Genomic DNA, 24432 nt, shown 5'->3' with positions numbered 1-24432 from the left:
TTTTCAGGGGTGTCCAACGAGAATATTGTCTCCTGTGTTGCCAGATCGTCTTGTGCCTTTTTGGAGACATATTTGGTTAAGCTAACACGGATTGATCTCATCGGATCAACTAGTAAGATGAAAATTTTATTTCCCGAATTTACTGGCCGTTGCTGGTTTTACGAAAATGCTACCCGATCTTTTCTCGCATTTTCACTTTTCTTAAATTTTACTTTGATACTTTTACTTTTCACGAATTTTTTAGCAGACTTCAGTGTTGCCGTAGAAAACTGTAGATTTTCTTTACGACTCAATTCAGTTGCGTACAACACTCGAGCGAGCGAACAACAGCAAGCGAGCGAGCGACGTCGAGCGATGCAACTTGAACGCTAAGACGACTATCCGACTAAAGCAAACGGGGAAAAATGGGAGATCAAGCAAAGAGCTTAAGAAAAGAAAATGAAGAGCTTAAAAAACAACTTTTTGAGGTCCAAAAGGACTTGAAATCGATCAAGAAAGGAGCAACAGCCAAAAAGCAAAATGGTGGTTCGCGCTCTCAACCGCCCCTGTTAATTCCACAACCGAACACCGCACTGAATGAGAATGATGTAAAATATCTAAGTGGTGGATACGATGAACCTCTTGCTAAAGTCAATGGTATTGCCAGCAACGTTGATCAACTATCGAAGGCAATCGATGATATGCAACTCTACAGTTATTAATACAATCTGAAGTTGGTTGGCGTGCCCCAGCAAGAAAACGAAAAAGCGGAGGATACGAGCCGAGCCCTTAAAGATTTATTTTTCCCCATAAAGAAAGTACATTAATTCCAATAATACAAGATCTTCTGTATCTGATAATTTTTATATACAAAGATCAAAACTGGAGATAAAAAAGACAATCTTTCTCTAGAGCCGGTGTGAAGCTGTGGAATGAGTTACCAACAAGGCTCCGGGTATTACACAAATCGCTTTTCAAAAAGAAAATAAAAATTGTACTATTTAACATCCTAGAATCTGAAGACTTGTATGACGACTTGAATCTCTAGTAACAAAAGTCAAATCACAACTGACATAGTTGTATACTACTGTTTTGTCATTCCTTTCCTTCTTACCCTTTTTCATGTTTTCCTTGTCTTTTCTCCTGTGTTGCCTTCAAAGAAGCCAGCTCAAAAAAGTTCTTCATTATTTTAGTCCTCCCAAAAACCTTTCCTTATTCTTGTATTTTTGATATTATAGCTCAGTCTGTCTTCTTACTTAGCAGTTAGAATCATTCTTTCTTTTTGTCATCCTGGCCCGCCTAGATTAGCTTTGCTACCTGGGGCTCCAAGAAATTGTAATGTAAATTTATACAAACACCTAATAAAGCTGAAGTTGAAGTAATAGCTGTGATGGCCACTCTTTTATCTATTCAGTTTCATCCGCAGTTTAAAACATCATCTTAGTTGATGTAACTGTGCCTTTTTAAAAAACCATTTAGGCCGGATAATAACGCTCAGTTTCCACACGAGCATGCGAAAACCATAGATCGCGTGGACCTGGGCTTAACCAGAATATTGTTCACGCCTCGCTCTCTCCATTAGCATCAGATTTGCTTAGCACGACGGCAATGAAACGCCGATTCATGGTCAAAGCTTGTTTTTTTCTTATCTCTGTGCTAATTAGACGGAGAAGGCAAAGAAAAACATAGATTTTGGGTTGGGAGAAGAGAGAAGAGGCTGGGCAGTCATCACGTTGTAACTGGCCTTCTTCCATAAAAGTTGCCATGTCGACAACGATCTTGTTTTCCGCCATCTTGGTAAGATTTGAACAGCAGAATGCATTGTATTCTGGTATTGTTTCTAGCACTATTATCCATGGAGAGGGGTTTCCATGTTCATTTCGTATTCGCTACATGAAGTAGTCATTACCGCTGACTAAGAATGTGTAGGCGCATTTCTTCTCGCGATGTTTCTTGGTTTGTGCAACGACCGTCGGAGTGTAGGCACAATAACTTGTAAGTATGGCTTTCGCTCGGTGTTTTCGCTTGTATTTCTGTATTGAGCACAAAGTTTGTAAGCTAGCGTTTCGTTCTTTATTGCAGCAAATCGTTCAGACATACAGATGCTCAGAGTCATGAGGAGCCGCGTAGAGGTGTTAAAACTAATTAGGTTGAGTGACGGTTGCTATGATCGAATTCCTGTTCGAAAGCAGCAATCTATCAACAGTATAGTAAAGAATCTTTTTCAGTCGCGTGTAATGTCTGTATCGAGCTTGCCGCGAAGCAATGAAGTTTTAGTGTCTAGAAAGCTTGGCTTCTGTGGAAACGCACAGTTAACTGGAAACGAAAACTCCTGTGATCTGTCCAAAAGCCTGACTACACATCGACTGTCGGAAACGGAAAAATGACGATTTTTGCTAAAGGTTTTCGTTTCCCGCCAATCTAATTGGCGCGCTAAATGGTCCTAAATCGACGAACCATAACATGAATGATTTGTTCGCCCATGGTCTCTACGATGCAAATTTAGAGTTTAATTTTCGGCAAGCTAATTTTCCTCATCATTTTCCAATAATTGAATGAAAAATAAAGTCAATCGTCATCCTCCAGTGGTCCGCAAAGGTAAGTGCGATTTTTATGTTTACGTTATATATTTGATCAGCACTCGCGAATTCGTGATTTGGGAAAAAGTGTAACGGCGTCGATCACCAGCTTCCATTTCCCACGTGTGTAGGAACTCTTACAATCAGAGTCAAAACAAAATATATTTTTAAAATGCCTGTTATGATGATATTGTTGCGGTACCGTGTTACTGTACATGTTAGTATTTCAGACGGTAAGACCAAAATAAATGATAGATACTGGCAATCAATGTTCACCACGCTGAGTGCGACAAAAGTGTCCAAAATACCGGTTAAATATTTATGGTTTTATTGTGTAAAGGTAAAAGACATACATGATACTGTTAGGTCACAGTTGTTCTCTCGGGTGTGTCGCCTGAGAACAATAAGCAATCGGGTGCCTCGCCTTTGCTTCGTGAGCTAACTCCGATAATAATATTAGAAATTTCTTCACAGATATTAAACTCGGCCGTTCTTATCTCGGGTGAGTCGCCTGATAAGGCGAGCAATCGGGTGTGTCGCCTTTGCTTTGTCGTGTTTAATACTCGCTGCACATCGACGATAAATTTATTTTTCTCCGGGTTTTTGAATTTTCCGGAGGTTTTTGACTGAACCGGAAATATTCGACTGCACGCAGTGAGTGAATGTTGATTGCTGTAAACTTTTTACAACGCACTGGAGCTCGTATTGCACCGAAAATGTGGTTTTAAATTGTCAACAGCACTCCCGTAAACAATAGGCCTCCTGTAGTGATCGAGGAAAAATTTGGATGGCAAAATCGGTTGCTAAGGCGTGCGGCTCGCCATAGTGATGTTTCAGTTTCGTAAATTAAATAATGCGCTTTCAAAAGTGTCCGTTTTCATCTCGGCGAAAACGAAATCAAATATTTTCATTCACACTTTCGTTTTCGTATCGTTTTCACTAGTATCCACACCAAAGCATTCACAAGAACATTCGCCATCTTGGATAGATGCTCCGATTTGGACTGGAACCGATGGCATGTGACGTTTTTTACGTCACCGGTTTCAAAAGTCTCCATTTTCACCTGTCCACACTAGAAACGAAGTATTTTCAAAACGAAGCGTTTTGATAAGTCTCCACTTTTGAAACCGAAACGCATCAAAAAGTATTGCGTTTTCAAACGAAAACGCGTTAGTGTGGATAGGGCCTAAATTGTTTCAATATCAGACCCGCCAGTTGAGTGAACACTGCGTACACCATTTTTGGTGTGAGTGCACCGTGGAAAAAGGTTGCTGTTGTTGTTGTTGTTTTGGTTTTTTTTTTGTTTTTGTTTTTTTCAGAAATTGGCAGAGCGCTTGCTTGGTCTTGTTTATCTCAATTGGTCTCCATTCAAATATCAGAATAGTATATTAACCGCTTGAGAACCACGGAAAGCACAACTTCCATTACTGGTGGCAAGGAAACCACCACACTTAAAGTGTTTGTGACGGAAGTAATTTTATTTTCTTGATCAAATCTTCATGTTGTTCTCGTATGAAAAGAAACAAAAAAAAAACATCGTTTCCTTATCAATTTTTCCCCGCGTTTGAGGCGTATAAAAGCGTCAAATTTCACTTTCGGTGGGATACAATGCTGCACAAGATGGGAGACTAGCTGAGGATAAAATAGCTTTGACGTCAATACATGATCGCTACTTTCGCGGTTTCTCTGTTCCTCAGTTGTTTCGTTGTGAGCATTCAATATTCCCGGTCATAATTTCGCCCACACAGTTTTCTTCCTCTGCATACGAAAAAAAAAAAGAGATCTGTGATTTGTTTAAAAGTCTCGGAGTTATGGAGAGGGGAAGGATCCCCCCTACCCCTGACCCCAGAGGACGGAAAAAAGCCCGGTCTAGATGTAGTTAAGCTCCGACTGTTTGGAGTTAAAGCTCTATCTCTTAATGAAGTCCAAAAGAACTCAACAACTTTCGGTGGCATTAAATAGATTTATTTACCAGTAATCAATCTACGGCTTAACACAACGTGGTTCGACAGTACAAACCAACTGATTATTTATCGAAGAACACGCCTACTTCCAACCGGACTACTGAAAGATTCTCTACATTCCAGATCCCTGGCCAGCAGTGACGCATTTGCCAAACTCGCTGAGGCAAGATAGTTTGTCCGACTGGCTCGACACACATTGTTTCAGCAGTCGACCGATGCAAGCCACCTAAATGACATAAAGAGAAAGATTGAATAGGTGCTAAAATGTTCTATTCGAGTACAAAAAGGCAGTGTTGTGGGTTCTAAGGATAAAGGGCATAGATAACTTGGAATCTGAGCAGGCGGAATAAACAAGAAAATCTGGGACTGGTGTTTAGTGTGGGTGCTGATAATATGGATCACAGGTGATCCCCATAAATTAACCTAACTAAGTCATTACAGTGAACTCAAAACAGCACTCCTAAACCATATCACGTGACATGGCGATTACTGTGAGGGGTACCCTGACAACGTACCACATAATCCTCGGGTTTGCATCTCCTGATAAACTTTTTCAAGCATCTACCTGGCCGTTTCCCCATCACGCATTTTCTGAACTTCTCGGGTTTGCATTTCTGTAAAAAGAAGAGAGAAACTAAGCGGCGGAGTTAATAAAAAAAAATCACATGTCAACGTACCGTTAAACGATTCGTATACCAAACACTTAATTTTGTCTTTGTCGCTTTTCGTTGTCATCACTCATCATCATCATCATCATCATCATCATCATCATCATCACCATCATCATCATCATCACCATCATCATCATCATCATCATCATCATCATTCATTGACATCATTACCACCGTAAGGAAAACATAAAGTGATTTCTCTAAGGAGGAACTGAACTAGAATCAATGTCTAGCGATTTGTCCAAATACACAAATTCAGAACCAATTTTTCAAGTTGCAATCCATTTCCACCTTAGCTATGTCAGGCCAAAAGTACACTTTTTTCTGTGCACTTAAGAAGGATAAATGTTCACAAAACGGAACGATTATTTTACTGTTTCCGTTGTTATGTTACAGCGGTTACCAATAACACGCGACCTATCGCCTTTAAAAGACTCCGATAAAGTTGCGTTTTGGTGGACGCCAATCATAGAAAAGCCGTTGAAATTATTTTGAATTCTGAGAACATTTCAAGGCAACCAAGATCTGGCTCGGAAATCAATTTGAATAAAGTTTATCTTCTCTCAGGGAGGTAAAATTTCAAGTTTCTTGCCGGGCTACCTTGGAATCTTGTCAGAATTCAAAATAATTTCAACGGATTTTCTTTGATTGACGTCCACCAAAACGCAACTTTAACCGACTCTTTTGAATGCCGCAGGTCGCGTGTTGTTGGTGACCGCTGTAAAATGTCCAGTTTTGACTCTCCAAAGTGACAGTTAAAAAAGACCACATTTCTCCAGCCTTAATTAGCTATTTTAATAGGTTATTCAAAACATTAATGTTTTGAATATCTTTCCCACCTATATTTACATTGGACTTGCCACAAATGTGTCGCCGAAAGAGAGCATTACGATCGGCGTCAATTTACTGGAATATCAAGCATGAAAATGAGTGAAATTTGCTCGGTTTATTTGTCATTTTGTTGTTGTGTTTTCTCTCTGTTAGCGCAATCTTCCGAAATTCAGTGGAACCTTGATTTAAATAACGACGTGCTAAGGGACAAGGGAAATTCGTTTGTTATATCGAGGTTCTGTCCATGCATTTAATTAAAAACAGGGGCACCCAACGGATCGTTTCGGTAAATTATCTGTTCGGAAGGCCCTTAATCCCCTAAAATTTTCTAAAGGGAATTTTCAACACGAACTTTCGTGGTATGAGAAATCTAGTGTTTTCGGATTGATAAAAATGTTGCTTCGGGATGCGACAAAAACGTCTACTAAGATTTTTGGAAAGGAAATAAGACCCAAATTTTTCGGGAAATGGTCAAAAATGCCCTAGTAATTTCGAGAAGACTCAAGTTCACCTAAGATGACCGAACAGATAAAAATATTAGAGCGCTGCCTAAAATAAACCTATAGAGTTTTAAAGGCACTCCAGATTGCCTAAAATAGCGTTTCAAAGGATCTGAGAGGAAACTGTCGTTGGGTGCCCCTGTAAAAAGCCGGGCAGGCCCGGGGAATATCATTCGTTATATGGAGGACTTCGTGATATAGAGGTTTTCGAAGTTCCACTGTTGCTGGAATTTCGATTGGTCAGAACAACAGAAACAACGTGCTGTGCGAAAATCATAGTGCTGTTGTGAATGTTCAGTCCGACATTTAGTTTCACTGATCTGAATAGTGTTCCCAATTAGCGCTACAATGCTAAGTACTTCGACAAGTCATTTATGTTTTTATTTCTATTTTTAATACGCCACAGGTCAAGACTAAAGGGAAACACAGAATATATAATTGCAAAACGGAAGAAAACTCTTTTCCCCCAATTGTTATACGAAATACTGTCTCGTGCAAAGCAGTCCTCTTTTGCCAGACGAAACTTAACTCGAACTGTTCGGTAATCGAATTTAATCGAACTCAATCGAACCTAATCGAACGATTGGGTTCGATTGAGCTCGGCAATCGAACCAAAAAAATTTGTGTGAGAGTTCGATTGCGTTCGATTTCCCAACCCAATCGAACTGAATGCAACGTTCTAACCATCACTCGAAATAGACAACAATTTTGAAAAGTCTTTTTAAGCATGCAAGAAGAACAAAGAATTACAGTAGTTGAAACGAACAATGGATTGATGTAGTTTTACTGAATCTGAAACATCATTTTATGATTCACTGCTGTTATCATATAGAGTCAATTTAGCACAGTCATTTAACAAACGAGTCCGGGGAGCAATTGAATGAACTGAAACAAGACTGATTTGTATTCATACCATAGTCTTTATAACAAGTCATCTAGCCGAGCAATGCAATTAATGAACTGAAACAAAGCTGATTCATCCGTATACAAGGTTTTGCTGAGTTGTTTTTCCTTTTTTTTTTTTTTTTTACAATACAAGATTTGATGGGAACAATCTGTTCTTGGATTATTAAGTAATGATACGAGGTAGGTAAACTGAGAAGCCGCCATTTGAAGGTATTTTTCTGAGAAAGAATGAGTTTCTTTTTCTGATTAACAGCTAAAAAAATAAGTGATAGAATCCCGGTGAGGTTCAGTTTGGAATCTCAAGTGTTGTCCAAACAACACAACCAACATCCTGATCAGTTCCCCTTTTGGAAGCTTTCTCATCTTAAATTCGTCTGTAAACCACGAATTCATCATCGCTGTTAGTACGTTATCATCCCGAATAAAAGCAAACTGAGAAGCTAGTGTTTCTTTCAATGGAAAGGCTGTTAGCTTTCACATCGAATCTCAATTGCGCCCTTAAGCTAATACTTAATTAAAGCGACATACTCAGTGACCTGTCGCGCGTTTCTCAAAGGTTCAGAAGAGCTTTCGAAGCCCGAATAGTATTTTCTTATCCCTTTTCTATGGACTACTGGTGTTTTTTTCGTACAAGCTACCTCAATGTGTTTCTTAATCTTGAAAAACTTAAAATTTTGTGGCTTTCAAAATTATCAAAAATTGAATTTTGGTAATGAATTTTGTTTATGTTGAGAAACGCACGTCTGATTTTTGTCTTTTAAGAGAGAAGAAAAATAAAAGGTAAAACTGATACTACCTTACTGACATCGTTTTCATCATCATCGTCATCATAATCATTGTCATCATCTTCATCCATGTCATCGTCATCATTCTCGCTTATCTCCTCCACGAGATCATTAAACAGGTAATTCCCGTCGTCCATCTCTCCGTTAATCATTTCTTCAGACAAAGGGAGAGTGTACACCACAGCCGCCAGGAGGACGAAAACTAATGCAAAAATCAGCCTCATGATTTCTTTCAGTAATTTTTTTCTTTCCAGTCGAGCTCAAATACGACGTAATTTCACTGAGTGAATCAGCTTCGAAATGGCGTAAGCTTGCAACCTGCTGTTCTTCTATGGAAATTCGTTGAGTCTATGGCTGGCGATGATTGGCTAACAAATTCAACACACCTAATTACTGGGAAATCTGGCAAACAATTCAATGGAAATTAATTTGCAATTTACGGACTGTTTTTACAGCTTTTTCAAAAAATGAGTTTTAAAAACATTTTTAAACCTGGATAAAAACGTAAGATTACCAAGCAATCCGTCAATGAAGACAATCTTCCCTAGAAACTAGTTCCGGTTTTATTTTCCTTCCATTTACCATGTTAATAGCGTCAACGAAGTTGCTTCTACTGTGCAAATATATCATGATTAATTTGTCAGATATTCCATCTATTTGGCAAACAGTGAACCAGGAACACTATTTTCACTTTCAGTTTACAACTTCTTAACCCTGAAAACTTCCTCCTCTCGTTTAAAATAAGTGCCACCGGTGATTCAGCAGAAGTGAGAATCAAATTTATGTCACGAATTTTTTTCCCGTGATGTAGTTTTATCCGTTGTTAGGTGGAGGTGGGGTGAATGTCTTAGTTAACTTTAACAACAGCTTAGTTGATTACAATATCGCACGAAACGTCGAAATTGGTGTAATATTAGATTCACCAGATGATGTTATTCCGTTAAAAGATTCAACCCAAGCCGACAGGATGACTGGAAAGTGTAAACATTAATTACGGATTGGGTTTGAGTCAGAAGCGACTAGCGATTATCAAGCACGTCTGTATATCAAAGAGCAAACTCACTAGTTAGGAGATTGATCAGATATCTAAGTCCCATTGAAACATTAGGACGGGAAATTGCAAAGATTGTTTGCCCAAAAAATCGTTTCAGGTGTGGTGGTTTCTAAGGATCTGAATATTAGCATTCGACACTTTGACATTAAAATGACAATATTTTACAAATTGGATAACTGTCAGGCAGCCGATTTTACCGAAATATCTCCCCTGGCAACAGATATTGACGGTAGGCTATAACGCAACTTTGAAACAGTTCTCGCTTTAAGCCCTCGTGATGCCTAACCTTGAATGCCTTCACAGGGTAGAATACAATAATAAACCCTCAGTTTTGATTCTGCAATTGAAAAATTATTTGCAATTGAAAAGTTGTTTATTTTTGCAGCTGTACTCACTGAAATTAAAGTGCAAATTATCAAGTGTCAGGCTTGCACGGCATGTTTAGTTCAAATGAAGTGACATTGTGAATGATCAATTCGTGTTGAACAGTTGGCAGCAATTATCACTTTTTGCACTTGTTTGGGAAAAACGAGCGAGTGCAGCGTAGTGTGAATTGATCTGTAAAGCATTGACGCCCTTTTGGATCTAACCTCAAGGTGGTACTTACAATTTGAACTCACAATACAATGCAATAGAATTTATGACTTCAATCCGGCTTGAAAAGGTTTTTGAGAACTAATTTACAACGATTGTGATACTACATAAAATACAATAAACTACAGTCGTTTTGCCAACATCCCAATTTTATAGTGCATTGATATATGTATCAACGGTATTGCTACCATTGAAAGGCAACGTTTCATGAGAGGACGGATATGACTTTTACTGTAAGTATCATTTCACGCTGGTTTATTTTTTAGATGTGTTGGGTAAGTGTGAAAATGTGTCAAAGTTTAGGAGATCAACTTATCATCGCTCCTTACACAGTCCTGGTAAACGTTGTAAAGTGACGCTGTAGCCTGTCAAACTTTTGAGATCGAGTTATTATCGAGTGGTAAATGTCGTAACATGATTCTTTGATCTGAATAAAAGACTCCATTCCGTTTACCTGTTGTTTTTTATCGATTTTAAACAGGATGCCGGGCACCGAGAAAGGGCTTCTCGTCCTTTTCTCGTGTTATCAGTGATGAGCTGCAAGCTTTCCGAAAAAGCTCCGTAGTTCAAATTTTCCCTGAAGGTTTTAAAATGGTGAAAAGAGCTACCTTTCGACTAGCCGACGAAGCCATGTTCAACGGCAAAGCTGTGTCAGATTTTGAAGTTGTCGGACCTTTATCGTTTGGTCTTCTCGCTGTTTTGTTTCGGCAACAAACTCAGAAGATTTCTTTTTAACTGAAAGGATCTTCGTTTTAGTCCTTTAAAAGAATTTGTAAATGGCCTTGAATTGAGTGCTTTGTCTGTTGAACATGAAACGAGTACACGTTGTACACGTTTCCACCAACGACGGCCATCAAGTAAAGATCAACGCCGGCCATAGCTTGAAAGCTAACTATGCCAGCTCCACCAACACCGCTAGTAAGAGGAGAAGCTGCAGAAAACCCGCTGCCGATGACCCCAAAGCAAATTTGTGTAAACGTAAAGTAAAATTCCTCCCCAAACATGAGCGAGATTTGTGACCCGCGGGGGAGGGGGTACTCCTCGGAATTTTCGGTGGGGGTGTGCCGTGGGGTTCTCCAAATCCTAATCCTATTTCAGACCAAAACATGCTATTTCCGACACCCTTTTTCAGACCAGGGGCCCGTTTCTCGAAATTCCTGTAACTTACCGGGCCCGGTAAGTGTCTTTGGTGATAATGTTTCTTCATAAAGTCAATTTTTGTTAGCTTTGAATACCAAATTTTAAAATCTTATAATTCTATGAAATCACTGCCCGAGTACCATGTCTCTAATCACTGTGTAATCGGCAAAAAATCGTTTACAAATATACCTATCGGGCCCGGTAAGTTACTGGGACTTTCGAGGAACGGGTCACTGGACACTAAAATCCATACCCGTTTTCAGACCTTTGTTGTAGCATAATTACGCTTCGTCTCAATGCCAAAGTCAAGAATTGGTAAAATTCACCCGAAAATTCAGCTCGAATGATATATTTTGTATACTTCTCTTTCTACTGTTCATTTGAAGTTGAAAAGACAAATACGTTTATACGCCGTCGCGGTTCCCTTGAAAACCATACCAGATTTAAGACCCTAGTGGTCAAAATCTATACCCGTTTTCACACCAAAACGACTAAAAAAACCGGTCAGTGTAAAATGCAGACTGCAGACCAGGGGTAAAATGCAGACTAAATTAAATTAAATTTTGTTCGGTTGGGCAGGTTGTATCCCGGAAAGTATTCATTCATTTTAAACCGTGAGAACTGTTTTCATTTTCTACGATTTTTTCGCAAGCGCTAAATTCCTTTCTCGTTATCTGCGCAACAGAAATCTTTTCATATTTGAATTCTACATTTACTCAGCTTTCTATAGAGACAAAAATGAGCTCGATAGGACATATATTTACCGAGATACGAATTTTTGAGTTTTCTGTACTCGGTTTGTTTACAACGTAATTAATACACGGCGGACGGTAGTAAAATGCATCCAAATATCCGCGCACTTTAAAATTCACCGATATATTTCGAAAGCACATCGTCAAATGCATTTTTTTTTTCAAAACTAAAACATTTAAATATCTCGTTGAGCGGTTTTTCTCTTTATTTTGAAGCGAATTCATGGAGAAATAATTTTTGAAAGTATTGGAAGAAGTAGGGCGTCGTCCCCAAAAGTCACGAAATGAAATCCTAAGTTTTTTTGGCAAGCTTCAAATTCCTTTTTCGCTAACAACGCTATATGTATCTTATTTGGAATTCTACACTTACTTATTAACTTTCTATACAGACCAAAATCACTTCGAGTGTTGTAACTTTAAAAAGATAGTCTTTATAATTTAGTCACCCCTAGTCTGCATTTTACCCCCAGTCTGCAGCCTGCAGTCTGCAGTCTGCATTTTACACTGACCGCTAAAAAAACATACTCTTTGGGGCGGCACCGGCACCGGTGGGGATTTATGAAAATTTAGATATTGACCCGGGAAGAAGCTGTTGATAACAAAAAGGGGACAGCAGCTGATCAGCCGAGTCAATGCCTTATGTGAAGAAAAGAGGGAAAATTTGTCCACCGTTCTGTCATTTTTGTGGGCGTTTGGTTACCAAGACGCTACAGGTGTCATAAACGATGTGATCATCGGCTCAAGAGAGTCAAGAAGGATCTCGCTGGAGAGGAAACGCTAAGCCAGATTGAGTACTTTTGTTTTTTGAAACGCACGCAATAATTTCTGGCTATACATGGCAAGCGGTGACCAACAACAATTGGAAAAACGGAGGTAAGTTTTCCATCTATTTGTACAAAACTATAATTCGTTGCGTGTTGCGTTTCGTGTTCAGACTAGAAGCCTGGCCTCATTGATGCTTTAATTTTGGCGCGGTTACCAAGGAGATGGCTCGATGCTGAAATGTTTGATTTTGGACGATCACGAAGCAATGTTTTTTAAAGTGCTACTACGATCAAAACTTCATGTCACGTATGAAACAAAAATACGTTCTTTACAGCTTATCCGATGTGGCTGTACGTGTCTTGGTCATTGAAATGAAGTTTGGGCCCCGTAAATTGAAAATATTGAGCCTTGAAAACTGGTGTTTTCGAGTCCGCCATTATGAATTTATGTTCCAGTGAGCCCGCGGTACGAAAGTGATTGGAGTTGCGGTATTTTTATTCAAACCTATTGTGTTTTTGTTGTGACGTAATACTCTCAAGTCGCTGATCGAGCGAGTACTGTAGTCCTCCTTCTGGCGACGATTTTGACCACAGAAAGCTCTCCTGGATCGTCTTCGCATGATAAAGGCAAAGGAAATTAAGAAGTCCTGACTCTGTAGAGCAAGTTCCGTCTGAAGAAGAGGCAGCCGAATAAGTTCAGCAGCTAGCGCTTTTGCTACAAGAGAAGGAAGAGCAGACTTTGCTGAGTCGTTCATCTCTCGGGTAAGATATTAGAGATTGATATTTAGATGTGTTATTTGCTGTATTAACAAAACAGGCAAGCTTTAAAAGTGTAGTGCCTGAGAATCCTCAACAATTTCTCTTGACTACTAGCCAGTACATTCCCCGGAGGGAGGCTACCGGAGACTCAGTTGAATTGAAATCGAAGTCAAGTTTAGGTTTTTAGCTTTGCTTTCGAAAGTTTGCCTTGATGTTAAATTAGAGTGCACAGTTAAGTTTCGGTTCCGAGTAAGCTTACTGTTTTTGCACTTTTTTACCATGGAAAAAGAATATATATTGTAGTTAAAAGCTCTGTACAATGGCTTGAATTTAAGCTGATCGTTCCCTTGTAATTGATGCTAAGTTTCCTCTTGGTTCAATATTTTCTCAGGTGCAAATGTTCAAAATTGCTCCCTTGAGCGACTTACCAAGCCTGGAGAGTGCTGGTGCTGCATGGACATCATTGTATCCAGATTTGAATAAGTACAGTAATCAATAAACAAATAAATTTGCAAGGCAACAACAATTTGCAATGATTTGTTTTCTTCCCTTGCACCATCATGAACAATGTAATAGTATTAACAGTCTTTTCTGTGTACATATATATTTTTTTAAGGTGGCTCACATCAGGTTAAACACCACTGCACTGGATGCTTTAACGCACTGAAGAAATGACTAGCTTTATAAATGAAAATTTATTAAGGCATGCTTTCTGGTAACAAGCATCCACCTAGGCAAATGAGGGGAGGAAAAGTAGGAATTTTGCAAATATACATTGAAAACAATATTCTTGGGAGTTAAAGTTTGTGATTCAGGTATTAATTGAAATTTTTTTGCTTATTCTAATGAAGGGTCAAATCAACCTAACAACAAACATCCTTTGTCCTACATGTCTAAGGGCAAACCCCCAAGCAAGTGTTGATGAGTTTGATACACTGTTGCTGTGGTAACAGTTCTTGTTACTTTCACTTTTGGTGCAGTGAGAGATGGGCAAATGCATGCTACCAAAATGAAGTAAAGTTGAGACTGTTGTGAGCCACCTTTGATTTTTTTCTCAAGGTTGTTCTTCTTGATCAGTGTTTATTCTTAGAAAATGTAGATTCAATTTCATTTGTACAACAACAAATTTATTGGGGAAACAAGATTCTGGCACTCTTTTTCAAATGAACATAAAAATAAAATTATTAATGTACTGCAGACAATGAACCATAAACCTTATTCCAAAATGGCTACCATATTAATATTGTTTATATTCAAATTAGTATTTATTTAAAACCACACCAAAAGAGAAATGGTTGCTATACATGGCTCAGGAATGTCTGTGCTTCAGCTCCCTATTAGCAGGAAGCAGGGGGTGGGGAGGGCGGGGGGGAGGTGGAGTGTCATGAAAGAATAAGCAGTGAAAACAGAGGGTCACATAAATTTATGCTCTTGCAATCATAATTTATACTATGACAGGGAGAGCGAGTTATGTACAAAAGACAAAATAAAATTTGTTAATTTAAGTCATTATTTAACAAAAGCAAGACAAGTATTAAGTATTAAAATATTAATGTAAAGGAAATGTGTAGCATAATGGAGTTATATGATGCCAATGGGCTCTATAGATGATTTGAATTATGTTGGGGCAAAATGGTTCCAGTAAGTAACTTACAGTTTGCCTCCATTCTTGTTTTCTTTTTCTGGTATTTGAGCTACATTGTATTACCTGTTCAGGGGGAGGGTCATGAAATTTCATTTGCATCGCTATGGAGGGTCACATCATTTTCATTGCTCAATTTAAAATCTCTACCTCACTCCCCCCCCCCCCTCCCCACTAATTTCTGACCAGTCCCTAAAACAATAGCCTGTGTAATGGAAAGAGTTACAAAGAGGAGGCATGATGAATGAAGAGAAAACAGTTCTTTTATTGATTCTATTTGTCAACTGGTGGTTGATGACAAAAGATCAAGAAAAGCCCTTGAGAAAGGTCAGTGCTCTTCAACTGCTAGTTTAAGGAGGAGCACTGGCCTTTTCTTGGCTGTCCACATTTTTCACGTGTTGTGCTCTGCAAGGCTTGTTTTGGCCTGTATTTAATAGTAAGAGCTGGGTTTTGACGTTGTTGCAACTCAGCGTCTGAAAAATAAATCAAAATTTAAAATACATTACCAATTGAATCTAATTGATAAGAAACAACTGAAATTATGTGAGGTTTTCTTAAAACCTTTCTTAAACCAAAAATTCAAACTATTTCTTCAAGAAAACCACTTAAAAGAAAGAAGGAACCCTTTTGTAAACGCCAAAGATCACCTTATCGAAAGCTGAGTGAAAATGGATAATTAAAGTGGTTTTCTTCGCGTTTGTTTGCACAGTTTTTGCCACAAGCCTGACAAGCTTTTGCACAAGTAAAGTAAACACAAACTTACTCTTATCGCACTGAGATGTTTTGGAAATGCTTCGGAGGGAAAAGCTAGTTCCGGGAGCTAGTTGCACTTACATTATTTACTCGTTCAATCAAAGTTTAGTACTTTAGAAACGCAATATAAAATGTGTATAAAAATTTGTGACTGCTATTTGTATGGGTGCTGAACAAGGTATCGAGGAATCACCAAAGATAAAAAACAATATTCACACATTTCGCCCACTTTACATTAGCTTACCTTTTACCGCTCCTTCCCCTTCGGAGATTTTTTTCAGGTTCACGATCTCCTGATCGCTTACCCTTTTCAAAAGATCAGGTTTAATTTGTGTTCACTGACTTGGGTGGAATGCCCAAGTGTCCCTCGAACTAAACCGAGAAAAGAGCAAAACGTGCAAGACAACAAACTGGACCCACACATCTCTCGTTCTCTCGGCCGGACTCGCATGCAGCGCAATTCCTGCCGCTCGATTAGAGCAGTTGTTATACCACTGAACAACACAGCGACTTCCCACCATTGAAAGAACGAAACATTTTTCGAAAACGTGTTCGAAACCGTATGAGAAGTTAGCCTCGTAGGGCTCGCCTGGGCTTCGAGTTGAGAGTCTGACGTCACTTGTTTTTCCCGGGTGACCCGGCCTCTGTTGTCATTGGACACCATCTGCCTTTGGTAACCAGGCCGCAGGAACATGGCGGTTCAATGGCGGATGAAAATTCGTGGAGTTTGAGCGCAAAAAAATCGCACTTTCCTTCATCTTATGAGTATATAACTTGGAGATCATGTACTTTAGGACATAAACTACCAATCAACCGCAAATAAAAGGTATTCGAAAATTTGATCGTAGTAGCACTTTAAGATACTCATAATTCTACTTCCCTATTTTTTTGTAGTTATGATGGACTATTGCTCTCTTACCTGGTTTTATCGTTGATCGAATTTAATGGAATCTATTTGACATTTCAACACATTTCGTGAGCGAGCATCACATTGACAGAGGTGAGTCAAAAACTGCTTGCAGCAAACTTTCAGACTACTACACACATACAATAGTGATCCTCCAACTAAGTATAATCCAAAATAATTTCACTAACAATATTTTCAAAACTACAGTAGCCTTTATTTCAGAAGGAAATGCTGACCCCAAAATTTTACCACATGTCAGTCACTTCACTGCGATTTGTGAGGGATTACTATCGTCGACAAATTTGGGCAAATATTTCTTTCCTTTTGATGGCACAACAAAGTTCTAGCTTTTTTAAACTGGTTGAGGTCTCTCTCAATGGTCGTTGTTAAATTTTTCATCGGACAGTTTTCGTTTCTTGTGAAAATATTTTGTCCGCTACTCACAAAAATAGTTTGCAAAACTTTGTTGACCAGTCAGAAGCGCTGATCACACCACTTCATGAGTTCATTTGTGTGTCTATACTCTAATCACAAACTCCGCTATACCAAACAAAAAGCAAGTTTTATACAGTTCATTGTATAAATCTGTATGTTGTCCCCTTACAGGTAACCTTGTTTTATTTTCTTTGAGGAGTGTTTCTGTTTTTTTTATTATTATTTTAAGGCAGCACACTGAACAAGTGCTACATGTAGTTAGTTGCACTTAGGCTGCAGTTAATATAACTTCAGCAGGCTTTGGAAAAACAAATTGAGCAGCCTTTTACAGTGAACTTTTCATTCAAGTATCATTTGAGCCCGCGAACGGATATGCACAGAACGTTTTTCCCCCGGTTACCGCACTAGAAAATTAAAATGAGCGTTGACCAGTAGTGGTCTCACATATAGGAAGCCCAATATGGTTTCTACGCCTGGTACTGTAATCATGAATTGCATGCCAAGTACTCTGAAACTAAGCCGTTCAGACGCTTAAACTGATCATAACTGCATCTTAAATCGCAACATCGAATTGAGATAGCCTATTGAGCTCTTCAAATAATAGATCAAACACGAGTAAAAGTGTTCAAACATTGAGAGGTAAGTTGAAAGAACGAGACGGAGCCTTTTTTTTTTAACCAACTTTGAGGAGTTTGGAAATCGAATGAAACACTGTTTCGCGTGTTTGATATAGCTTCTCAAACCACTAACAATTATTGGAGTAATTCATTCAAACATCACATTTGCAAAACCTCGGCCACGGTAGTGATTCCCTTCATTTTCTATTCTGAATTTGAACTGACCATCCATGTCCTTCTCTTTTGCTAGCATAATCTGATTCTCCTTTTCCCTCTTCATCTCTTTTCTATTGTAATATTAATGATAATAAAAAAAAATACAAATAATTTACTTTAACTTTGTTGCATAGCCTTATCTAAATTTGCGTTATTATGTAAACTTAAGTTTTTCCGTTTTCCAGCATGTTTGTAATTTATTGTAAGTTTTTTCCTTCATGTTCTTGTGCTCGTCTTGTCCCGCCTCGACTAGCTTTGTGGCTATTTGCAGGACAAGCCCCTTATATCATCTGAATTTGTAAATAAATTGTTGTTGTTGTTGTTGTTGTAATTTTTAATGGAATTGAGAAAAGCGTTGCTGTCGTACGATCCGTGCGTCCGGTTTAAATCAACCAATCAGAGGTGACCCAGGGTCAAAAATTCATTAAAATCTGCACTCTGTGGTTTTCGCTCTGCGCTCTGTGATTGGTTTTGCCAAACCATGAGTAATAACATGAAGTCTACATCGAAGGCGCTCTCAAACGCACGGTTCAGTTATTTTACTTCCCCTCGTGAACTGGAAATATCTCGGTGTCTCGGCTCTACGGGCCTCGATTTTGGTTTAAAAACTAAGGGTGGAGGGGGCGGGTTTCCCGGACCCCTCCCCTAGATTAACCACTTCATTCATCAGTGGAGAACGCCCTGTAAACAAAACGAAACGAAACCCTGTAAGAAGGTTTTTTTGTTTTTGTTTTGTTTTTTTGTTTTTTGTCATAAACGACCAAGATCTTTGTTCTGGGTGGGGTTTCGCTAATGATTATTTTCGTACCTTTTGAAAAGTTCGTAGAACTGATAAAAATAAAGAGGATAAACTAAACAGGCGTAGATCTCAATTCAGTGGTATCTGGCAGCATGTAACGGTGGGCTGTTGATCTGTGCTCGCATTCCACGTTAGTCGAGTGAAAACTCGTTCCCAGTATCTCTCTCTCTCTCTCTCTCTCTCTCTCTCTCTCTCTCTCTCTCTCTCTCTCTCTCTCTCTCTCTCTCTCTCTCTCTCTCTCTCTCTCTCTCTCTCTCTCTCTCTCTCTCTCTCTCTCTCTCTCTCTCTCTCTCTCTCTCTCTCTCTCTCTCTCTCTCTCTCTCTCTCTCTCTCGCTCCTTGGGACGGGAATGGGGTTAAGTCCCGTGATCACTTTTATTCGTTATAGTGGGGAAGATTTTACGTTTCGGCCTCTAGATCGTGCTCGTTATAACGCGAATTTCGTAAACTTTTGAATGCAGAGGTCCACACAACTTTGCCGGATCTCTCTTGTGAAAGACCTCGTGTCAGGCGTCACTTGAACGTGAAAATACAAAACTGAATGCAAGGCTGGCACTACGGCAAAGAGCAGATTTATTAGTGGCCAATATTTCGACTAATAGAATTAGTCTTCCTCAGGGCCAGAGCTATACTGAAGGAAAATATAAGAACGGCTCCTTAAATTAAAGTTTGAAAAATACATGGAAAAACATGATTGGCTAATACATGATATGATGACAGCGTACTTATAAATATGAGATAACAAAAATATAGTAACGGCTCCTAAAATTAAAATTTGAAAAAATACATGCAAAAAAATGATTGGCTAATACATGACATGAAGACAGCGTACTTGTAAATATGAGATAACAAAAATATAGAAGTGTATAATCAAGGTTCAGCGTTCGTTTTTCCTGTTAATGCCTTCTGGAGATAACGTCATGTTTTCCATGTATTTTTCAAACTTTAATTTAAGGAGCCGTTATTATATTTTCCTTCAGTATAGCTCTGGCCCTGGGGAAGACTAATTCTATTGTCGAAATATTGCGAATTTCGTGATATACCGGGGTTCGTGAAGCCGAGATTCTGTTCCATACATTTCGCCTTAACTTGGGCCGGGCTGAAAAATGTTTTTCGTTCAGATACGAGGACTTGTTACATCTCATTTACTGCATGTCTCCCGTCTTGTGCGGTATTGTATCTCAACCGGAAGTGAAATTCCATGTTTTTATAACGTCTCAAACCAGAGAAAGAAACAGGGAATTTTTTTTCGATTTTCATACTAGAACAACATGAAGACTTGATCAAACAAATAGAGAAATTTCGGTCGTATGGCTTTGATGCTTAAGATGGCTACTGCCAGGACGTATTTCAGTAAAATCCAGTTACAAGCAAGTTACTGATACGAAAGGGTTTGAATCTGATTTTAGGCTACTTTTAGTGTCGAAATAAAGTGTATTTCCTCAGTGCTGTTTTCGTGGGCTTGAATTAAATTCGACGTCGCTGAAATGCGAAATATTAATAATTTAATATTCTCAACTTCAGTTTGTTTACGACTGAGCGAAAAACCGATTCAGCTTGTATAGTCATTCAGTTAATTTCCCATTTATATTTTGTCAAAGCACCCCTCCAGCTTAATTCACCTGAAGAAAGAGCCATTCTTTTCCAACGTCGACGAAATGGAAATACATAACAAAGACATTATTACATTAAAAATAGGCTTTCGTTTAATGATATCAACATTAAAAGCCCCCGGAAGAATGGTGTTTAATCTTAAAAGCTATATCAGACGATCGAATAGAATATTTATGGCCAATAAGGACAGCTTGCAGCTGAAACCCAAGACAGTTTATGTTTTCAATAGAAGGTGTGAAATTTAATAGTGTTCATGAATATAAAGTAACTTTTTTATTCCTTTTCAGCTTGATCTTTTCCTAATACCCAGCGATAAAATCGAACTGGCAGCATCAAAAGTTGGACGACCCAGTCGAACAGCGGAGCGCAGCAAGGCGAGCAACACTTGGCTGAAACGAACAATAGAAAAATAAAAAACAGTGAGATGGTTTGAAAGTCACTCTCTGTTTCAATGCATTTTTATCTTTCTATTCCTCGGATTTGCAGCTGGTTTCAGCGAACTAAAATGAAATGAAAACGCTTTTCACTCTTAGGGAGTTTTAATTAAGAAGGGATGAGGTAGCTAGAGGTGTTTTTAGGCCAGCCATTTCATGCTATCCGTTTTTTAGGGTCAATTTAGGCCATAAAAGCTTAATCTCGCGTCCTCTAACAATACCAAACAAAAACCTTTTTCATTCAACAGCGGATCAGCCGCAAAATAAACCAAAAGGCTTTTTGTGATCATCTGCCGTACTTGTTTTTCTTTCAATCCTCGCCTAAAAATTAAAACAATACCTTCCTGACACCGTATGTCATATAAAATATATTAGGAAAATGCCCGCCCGCTCAGGCCGTCTGTTGAAAAAAAAGAAGCGATATTTTTCGACATAAAAGCTGGTATATTAAGGGTGGCTGCGTTTACTTTTAGGATATTTAGCATGGTAAACAATATAGAAAAGACAGCAAAAAGCACGAAGCGGGTTCACGATTGTCGAAGACCCCGAGAAGATTACGGGATGAGCGAAAAATGAAGTCATTGAAAAATGCGAGAAGTAGAGTTTTCAATCGTTCAGAACCTCGTGTATTTTGATTTTTCCGATCGTTAAGAGTTTCACCGCCATTGGGGATTACTCAGTCATTACCAACCCCCACGTCACGAGGTTTTTTCGTTTTTCTTTGCGAGGATTGCCTCGAGCTGAAGCGCGGTGCGACGAAGTCACTTTTGTGTTTTGTTTTGGCTCATCACAACGGCGTCTGGCTCGGCTGCGCGGCAGGCGTTCGCGAAAAACAAAAGAAATCTCTGGTACTCAGGGTTCGATTAAACAGCATAAATAAATAATAAAAAAGTGAAAGATCAGTGTGTTGAAGCCGTACCTGGTAAAAGAATAATCCATACCAAAATAGCCAACAGCGTGAGTAGAAACACAAACGGAAACAAAACGAAGCCGAATACACAGCGAAAGCAAGCTAAACACTTTGATCCACAGCCCTTGTTCTCTTGACGCTTTTCCTCGCTCGATCCTTCCTCCTCCCCTGATTCTAGGTCCCTTTTACCTCCTACAAGCTGGGCTGACTCGCTATCCCTGTCTTTTCCCCCGTTCCCCATTTTTCAATCGGCGGGCGAAGCTCTCAGTCCTTGAGACTCGACTCACTTTGAAAACAAAGCGCCGCCTGATCCCGGCCAGCTGTTTAGTTTGCACGCGCATATATATTGTCCCCGCTGGTAAATTTATTGTCCGAGGAAAATGATTATTCATGTCTAGCGAGAGTGGTGTTGATGATAAAATTTGCGCTCTCTTAATTTATAGCACGCGTTGTTTCATCATCCGCAGAACAAATTGCTCAGTTGTTTTGAAGGGTGCTTATATCAATAAAAACTAAATTTAAATTTTATACTCGCCGGCACCTTGGCCTTTCGGAACCCTTGTGGCTTATGAATGTTCGCACCTATGCACGGGGTAAGTTCAGGGGAGTATTTTTCGATCGTACAATACACATTTCTGTCCAAAACATGTTACGCTGTACAATGAAGGTTGCCAAAATGAACTCCTCCTGAATTGTAGATTCCATTTTGGCAATCTTTATTGTAGAAAGTAAATATGTTTCGGAATTAACAAAGATGTGCCTTGAACGATCGAACAGAAATCCTTTGCAGTGTCCATACTAATGTGTTTTTGTTTGACAACGAATATTTTTTGTGCGCTTTGTTCTGAACTTTCGACACTAAAACAATCGAAGACAGATGTTTATCGGTGGCAGTTTTCGAAAGCACTCTGAAGTGGAGTCTTTTAAAAACGGAGGCCTATCTTTTTGCAGCTTTTTGGCGTGCACGGTAAAGCGGATTTTTTCCGAAAAACTTTTAAGTCTCACTTAGGTACCGTTCACAACTACTGTGTTTCCAAGTCTCCGTTTTCAGCTCGCTGAAAACGTAGACAAAATGTTTATGCCCATACTAACGTTTTCTTATAAAACGCTCAAAAACGATATAAACGTCTGGGACCTGGGGTCTTGATGCTTTCACAATTCTGGCTAATTAAATATGCATTTTGTAAAATAATAATACTTGAACGATTTAAACTATACTGATATAAAAATTACAATCTATACTTAAAATGTATTTAGAAAGGAAAAGTTTTCAATTTGGATTTAAAACCGGCTAGCTAGAGTGTCTGAGCTTCTTATTTCAAGCGGCAGCTTATTCCATAAGTTAGGCGCGCAAACCGAAAACGCCCTATCGTCATGCAGCTGTATGTGACAGTGTTCGTTTTAGGTATTTGTATAAGAGGTTTAAGCTTGTTGATCTAAGCGTTCTTAACAGCTCAGAAATATAAGTAGGTGCAAGTCCATTTAAGGTGACCGAACACAGTTTGCGCGCGCTTTACAGATTCTGTTAAGCGGCCTTCACACGGCAAACTAAAGTTGGCAAACTCGTGTTGGCAAACTCAAGTTGGTGTGAGTGAACGCCACAAAAACAGTCGGTAAACAAGTTGTATAACTGTTGGCGACAAATAGAACTAGCCTCTATTCTCGCCAACTTTTTCACCAACTTTTTCGTGTTGGTAAACTCGTATTTCGCTATCCAAGGGTGGGATTTCTACTGATATAAGGTTTCGTTCAAACCTTTTTATTTTTCCAGCGCTTTCTGTTTCTTCTTCGGCGATTAACATACAATAGGACCAAGACACAAGCGGCAACTCTTCGTGAGTGCCACTGCACTACGTCGGCCATGTTGCAAATTTAGCGTGTTGTGAAGGCACGAGTTTGCCAACTTTTTGAAGTTCGCCAACACGAGTTCGCAAACTTTAGTTTCCCGTGTGAAGGCCGCTTTACTGGTGCTATTAAGCGCGCTAGGGTTGTGGTAAGCAAATACTATCGATCCCTCGATTTTATACCAAATGGATCACAAAGGTAAGTTTTGCTCTTAAAATAACACAGTTTCTCGTTTGTAAATCCTCCGCCTGACAAAGAAAGTGAGTTCACAATGAGCTAAGCCTTTTTGTACGCTTTTAATCTTTGCTGAGAAAAAGGGTTGTTTTAATGGAAATGAACTGTTTTCTAAGGAACCGCTCGTTAGAATTTCGTGAAATTTGACAAAACAGTAGTTTTCTAAAAGCGTAGCTCGCCTTCAAACCAAAAACAAAATCTAACAGAGGGTATCTTCAAAAAACATTAAAGTGCAAAACCAACATTTACAGGAGATCTCTCTGTTAAAATTACATGAAAGCAGCGTCACTATGACAGTATATTGTGAGTTTTCTGGATACAAAAAATGGAGAAAATCTAATTAGTGTATTTTCTAAAAATTAAGGAAAAACCATTATTTGTGGACGGTTAATAGCTTGCTGCGTTGCCATGGCAACGGTACCTTGCTCAACGAGAAGTATCAAAATTTATTCCTTCTTAGTTAATCTTGCACCATGCTAATTTCGGGTACTCAGAAGTACGTAGTTTTCACTTAATGTTTACTAACACCTGTATACTGGAAAACAGTGTTCGGCCACCTTGAAGCTTTGTATGAGTTACAAGAAGTATTTTGTATATAACTCGCTGGAGTGGACCGGAAGCCAGTGGCGTTTGCGCAATACAGGAGTAATGTTAATCAGTGTAAGATGCTTGAATTCGGATTGGAACCGATGTCATGCGACGTTATTTACGTCACCGTTTTCACCTGGGCTATTCACACTAAAAACGAA

General features: G+C 39.0%; 3 protein-coding genes across 4 annotated transcripts in view; all 3 read right to left on the bottom strand.

The window, feature by feature from the left end:
* Positions 1-24432, bottom strand: part of LOC146451455 (uncharacterized) — a 299471-nt gene that overhangs the window by 218778 nt on the left and 56261 nt on the right. The gene's annotated exons all lie outside the window — the stretch shown is intronic.
* LOC146451459 (uncharacterized) lies at positions 4502-8804 on the bottom strand. 2 transcript variants are annotated; one of them, XM_085098867.1, is made up of 4 exons: positions 8730-8804; positions 8227-8583; positions 5038-5136; positions 4502-4748 (listed from the first exon to the last, which is right to left on the bottom strand). In XM_085098867.1, exons 2-4 carry the CDS (start codon positions 8437-8439, stop codon positions 4635-4637), a joined length of 426 nt encoding a protein of 141 aa, XP_084954993.1. In that variant the 5' UTR covers positions 8440-8583; positions 8730-8804; the 3' UTR covers positions 4502-4634. The 2 variants fall into 2 exon arrangements, with proteins under 2 accessions (XP_084954993.1, XP_084954994.1); XM_085098868.1 differs by having other exon boundaries at positions 5041-5136; positions 8227-8732.
* LOC146451458 (uncharacterized) lies at positions 20113-22202 on the bottom strand. The gene is made up of 2 exons (XM_085098901.1): positions 21614-22202; positions 20113-20649 (listed from the first exon to the last, which is right to left on the bottom strand). Exons 1-2 carry the CDS (start codon positions 21843-21845, stop codon positions 20534-20536), a joined length of 348 nt encoding a protein of 115 aa, XP_084955027.1. The 5' UTR covers positions 21846-22202; the 3' UTR covers positions 20113-20533.

This window comes from Pavona decussata, unplaced genomic scaffold, assembly GCF_977016875.1.
Source record: "Pavona decussata unplaced genomic scaffold, jaPavDecu1.1 SCAFFOLD_386, whole genome shotgun sequence".
Taxonomy (NCBI): Eukaryota; Metazoa; Cnidaria; class Anthozoa; order Scleractinia; family Agariciidae; genus Pavona; species Pavona decussata.
The sequence above is the reverse complement of the archived record's forward strand: the minus strand, read 5'-3'. Positions and strand labels throughout refer to the sequence as shown.

Bases quoted from the DNA above. Each gene is read 5' to 3' on its own strand.
- LOC146451459 (XM_085098867.1), bottom strand. From the start codon at position 8,439: ATGAGGCTGATTTTTGCATTAGTTTTCGTCCTCCTGGCGGCTGTGGTG. The intron at 5,137-8,226 runs GTAGTATCAGTT...TTCTTTTTACAG, and splicing joins ATGAAAACGATGTCAGTAAG to AAATGCAAACCCGAGAAGTT. The intron at 4,749-5,037 runs GTACGTTGTCAG...TATGTCATTTAG, and splicing joins GCAAACCCGAGGATTATGTG to GTGGCTTGCATCGGTCGACT.
- LOC146451458 (XM_085098901.1), bottom strand. From the start codon at position 21,845: ATGGGGAACGGGGGAAAAGACAGGGATAGCGAGTCAGCCCAGCTTGTA. The intron at 20,650-21,613 runs GTACGGCTTCAA...TGTTCGTTTCAG, and splicing joins ATGGATTATTCTTTTACCAG to CCAAGTGTTGCTCGCCTTGC.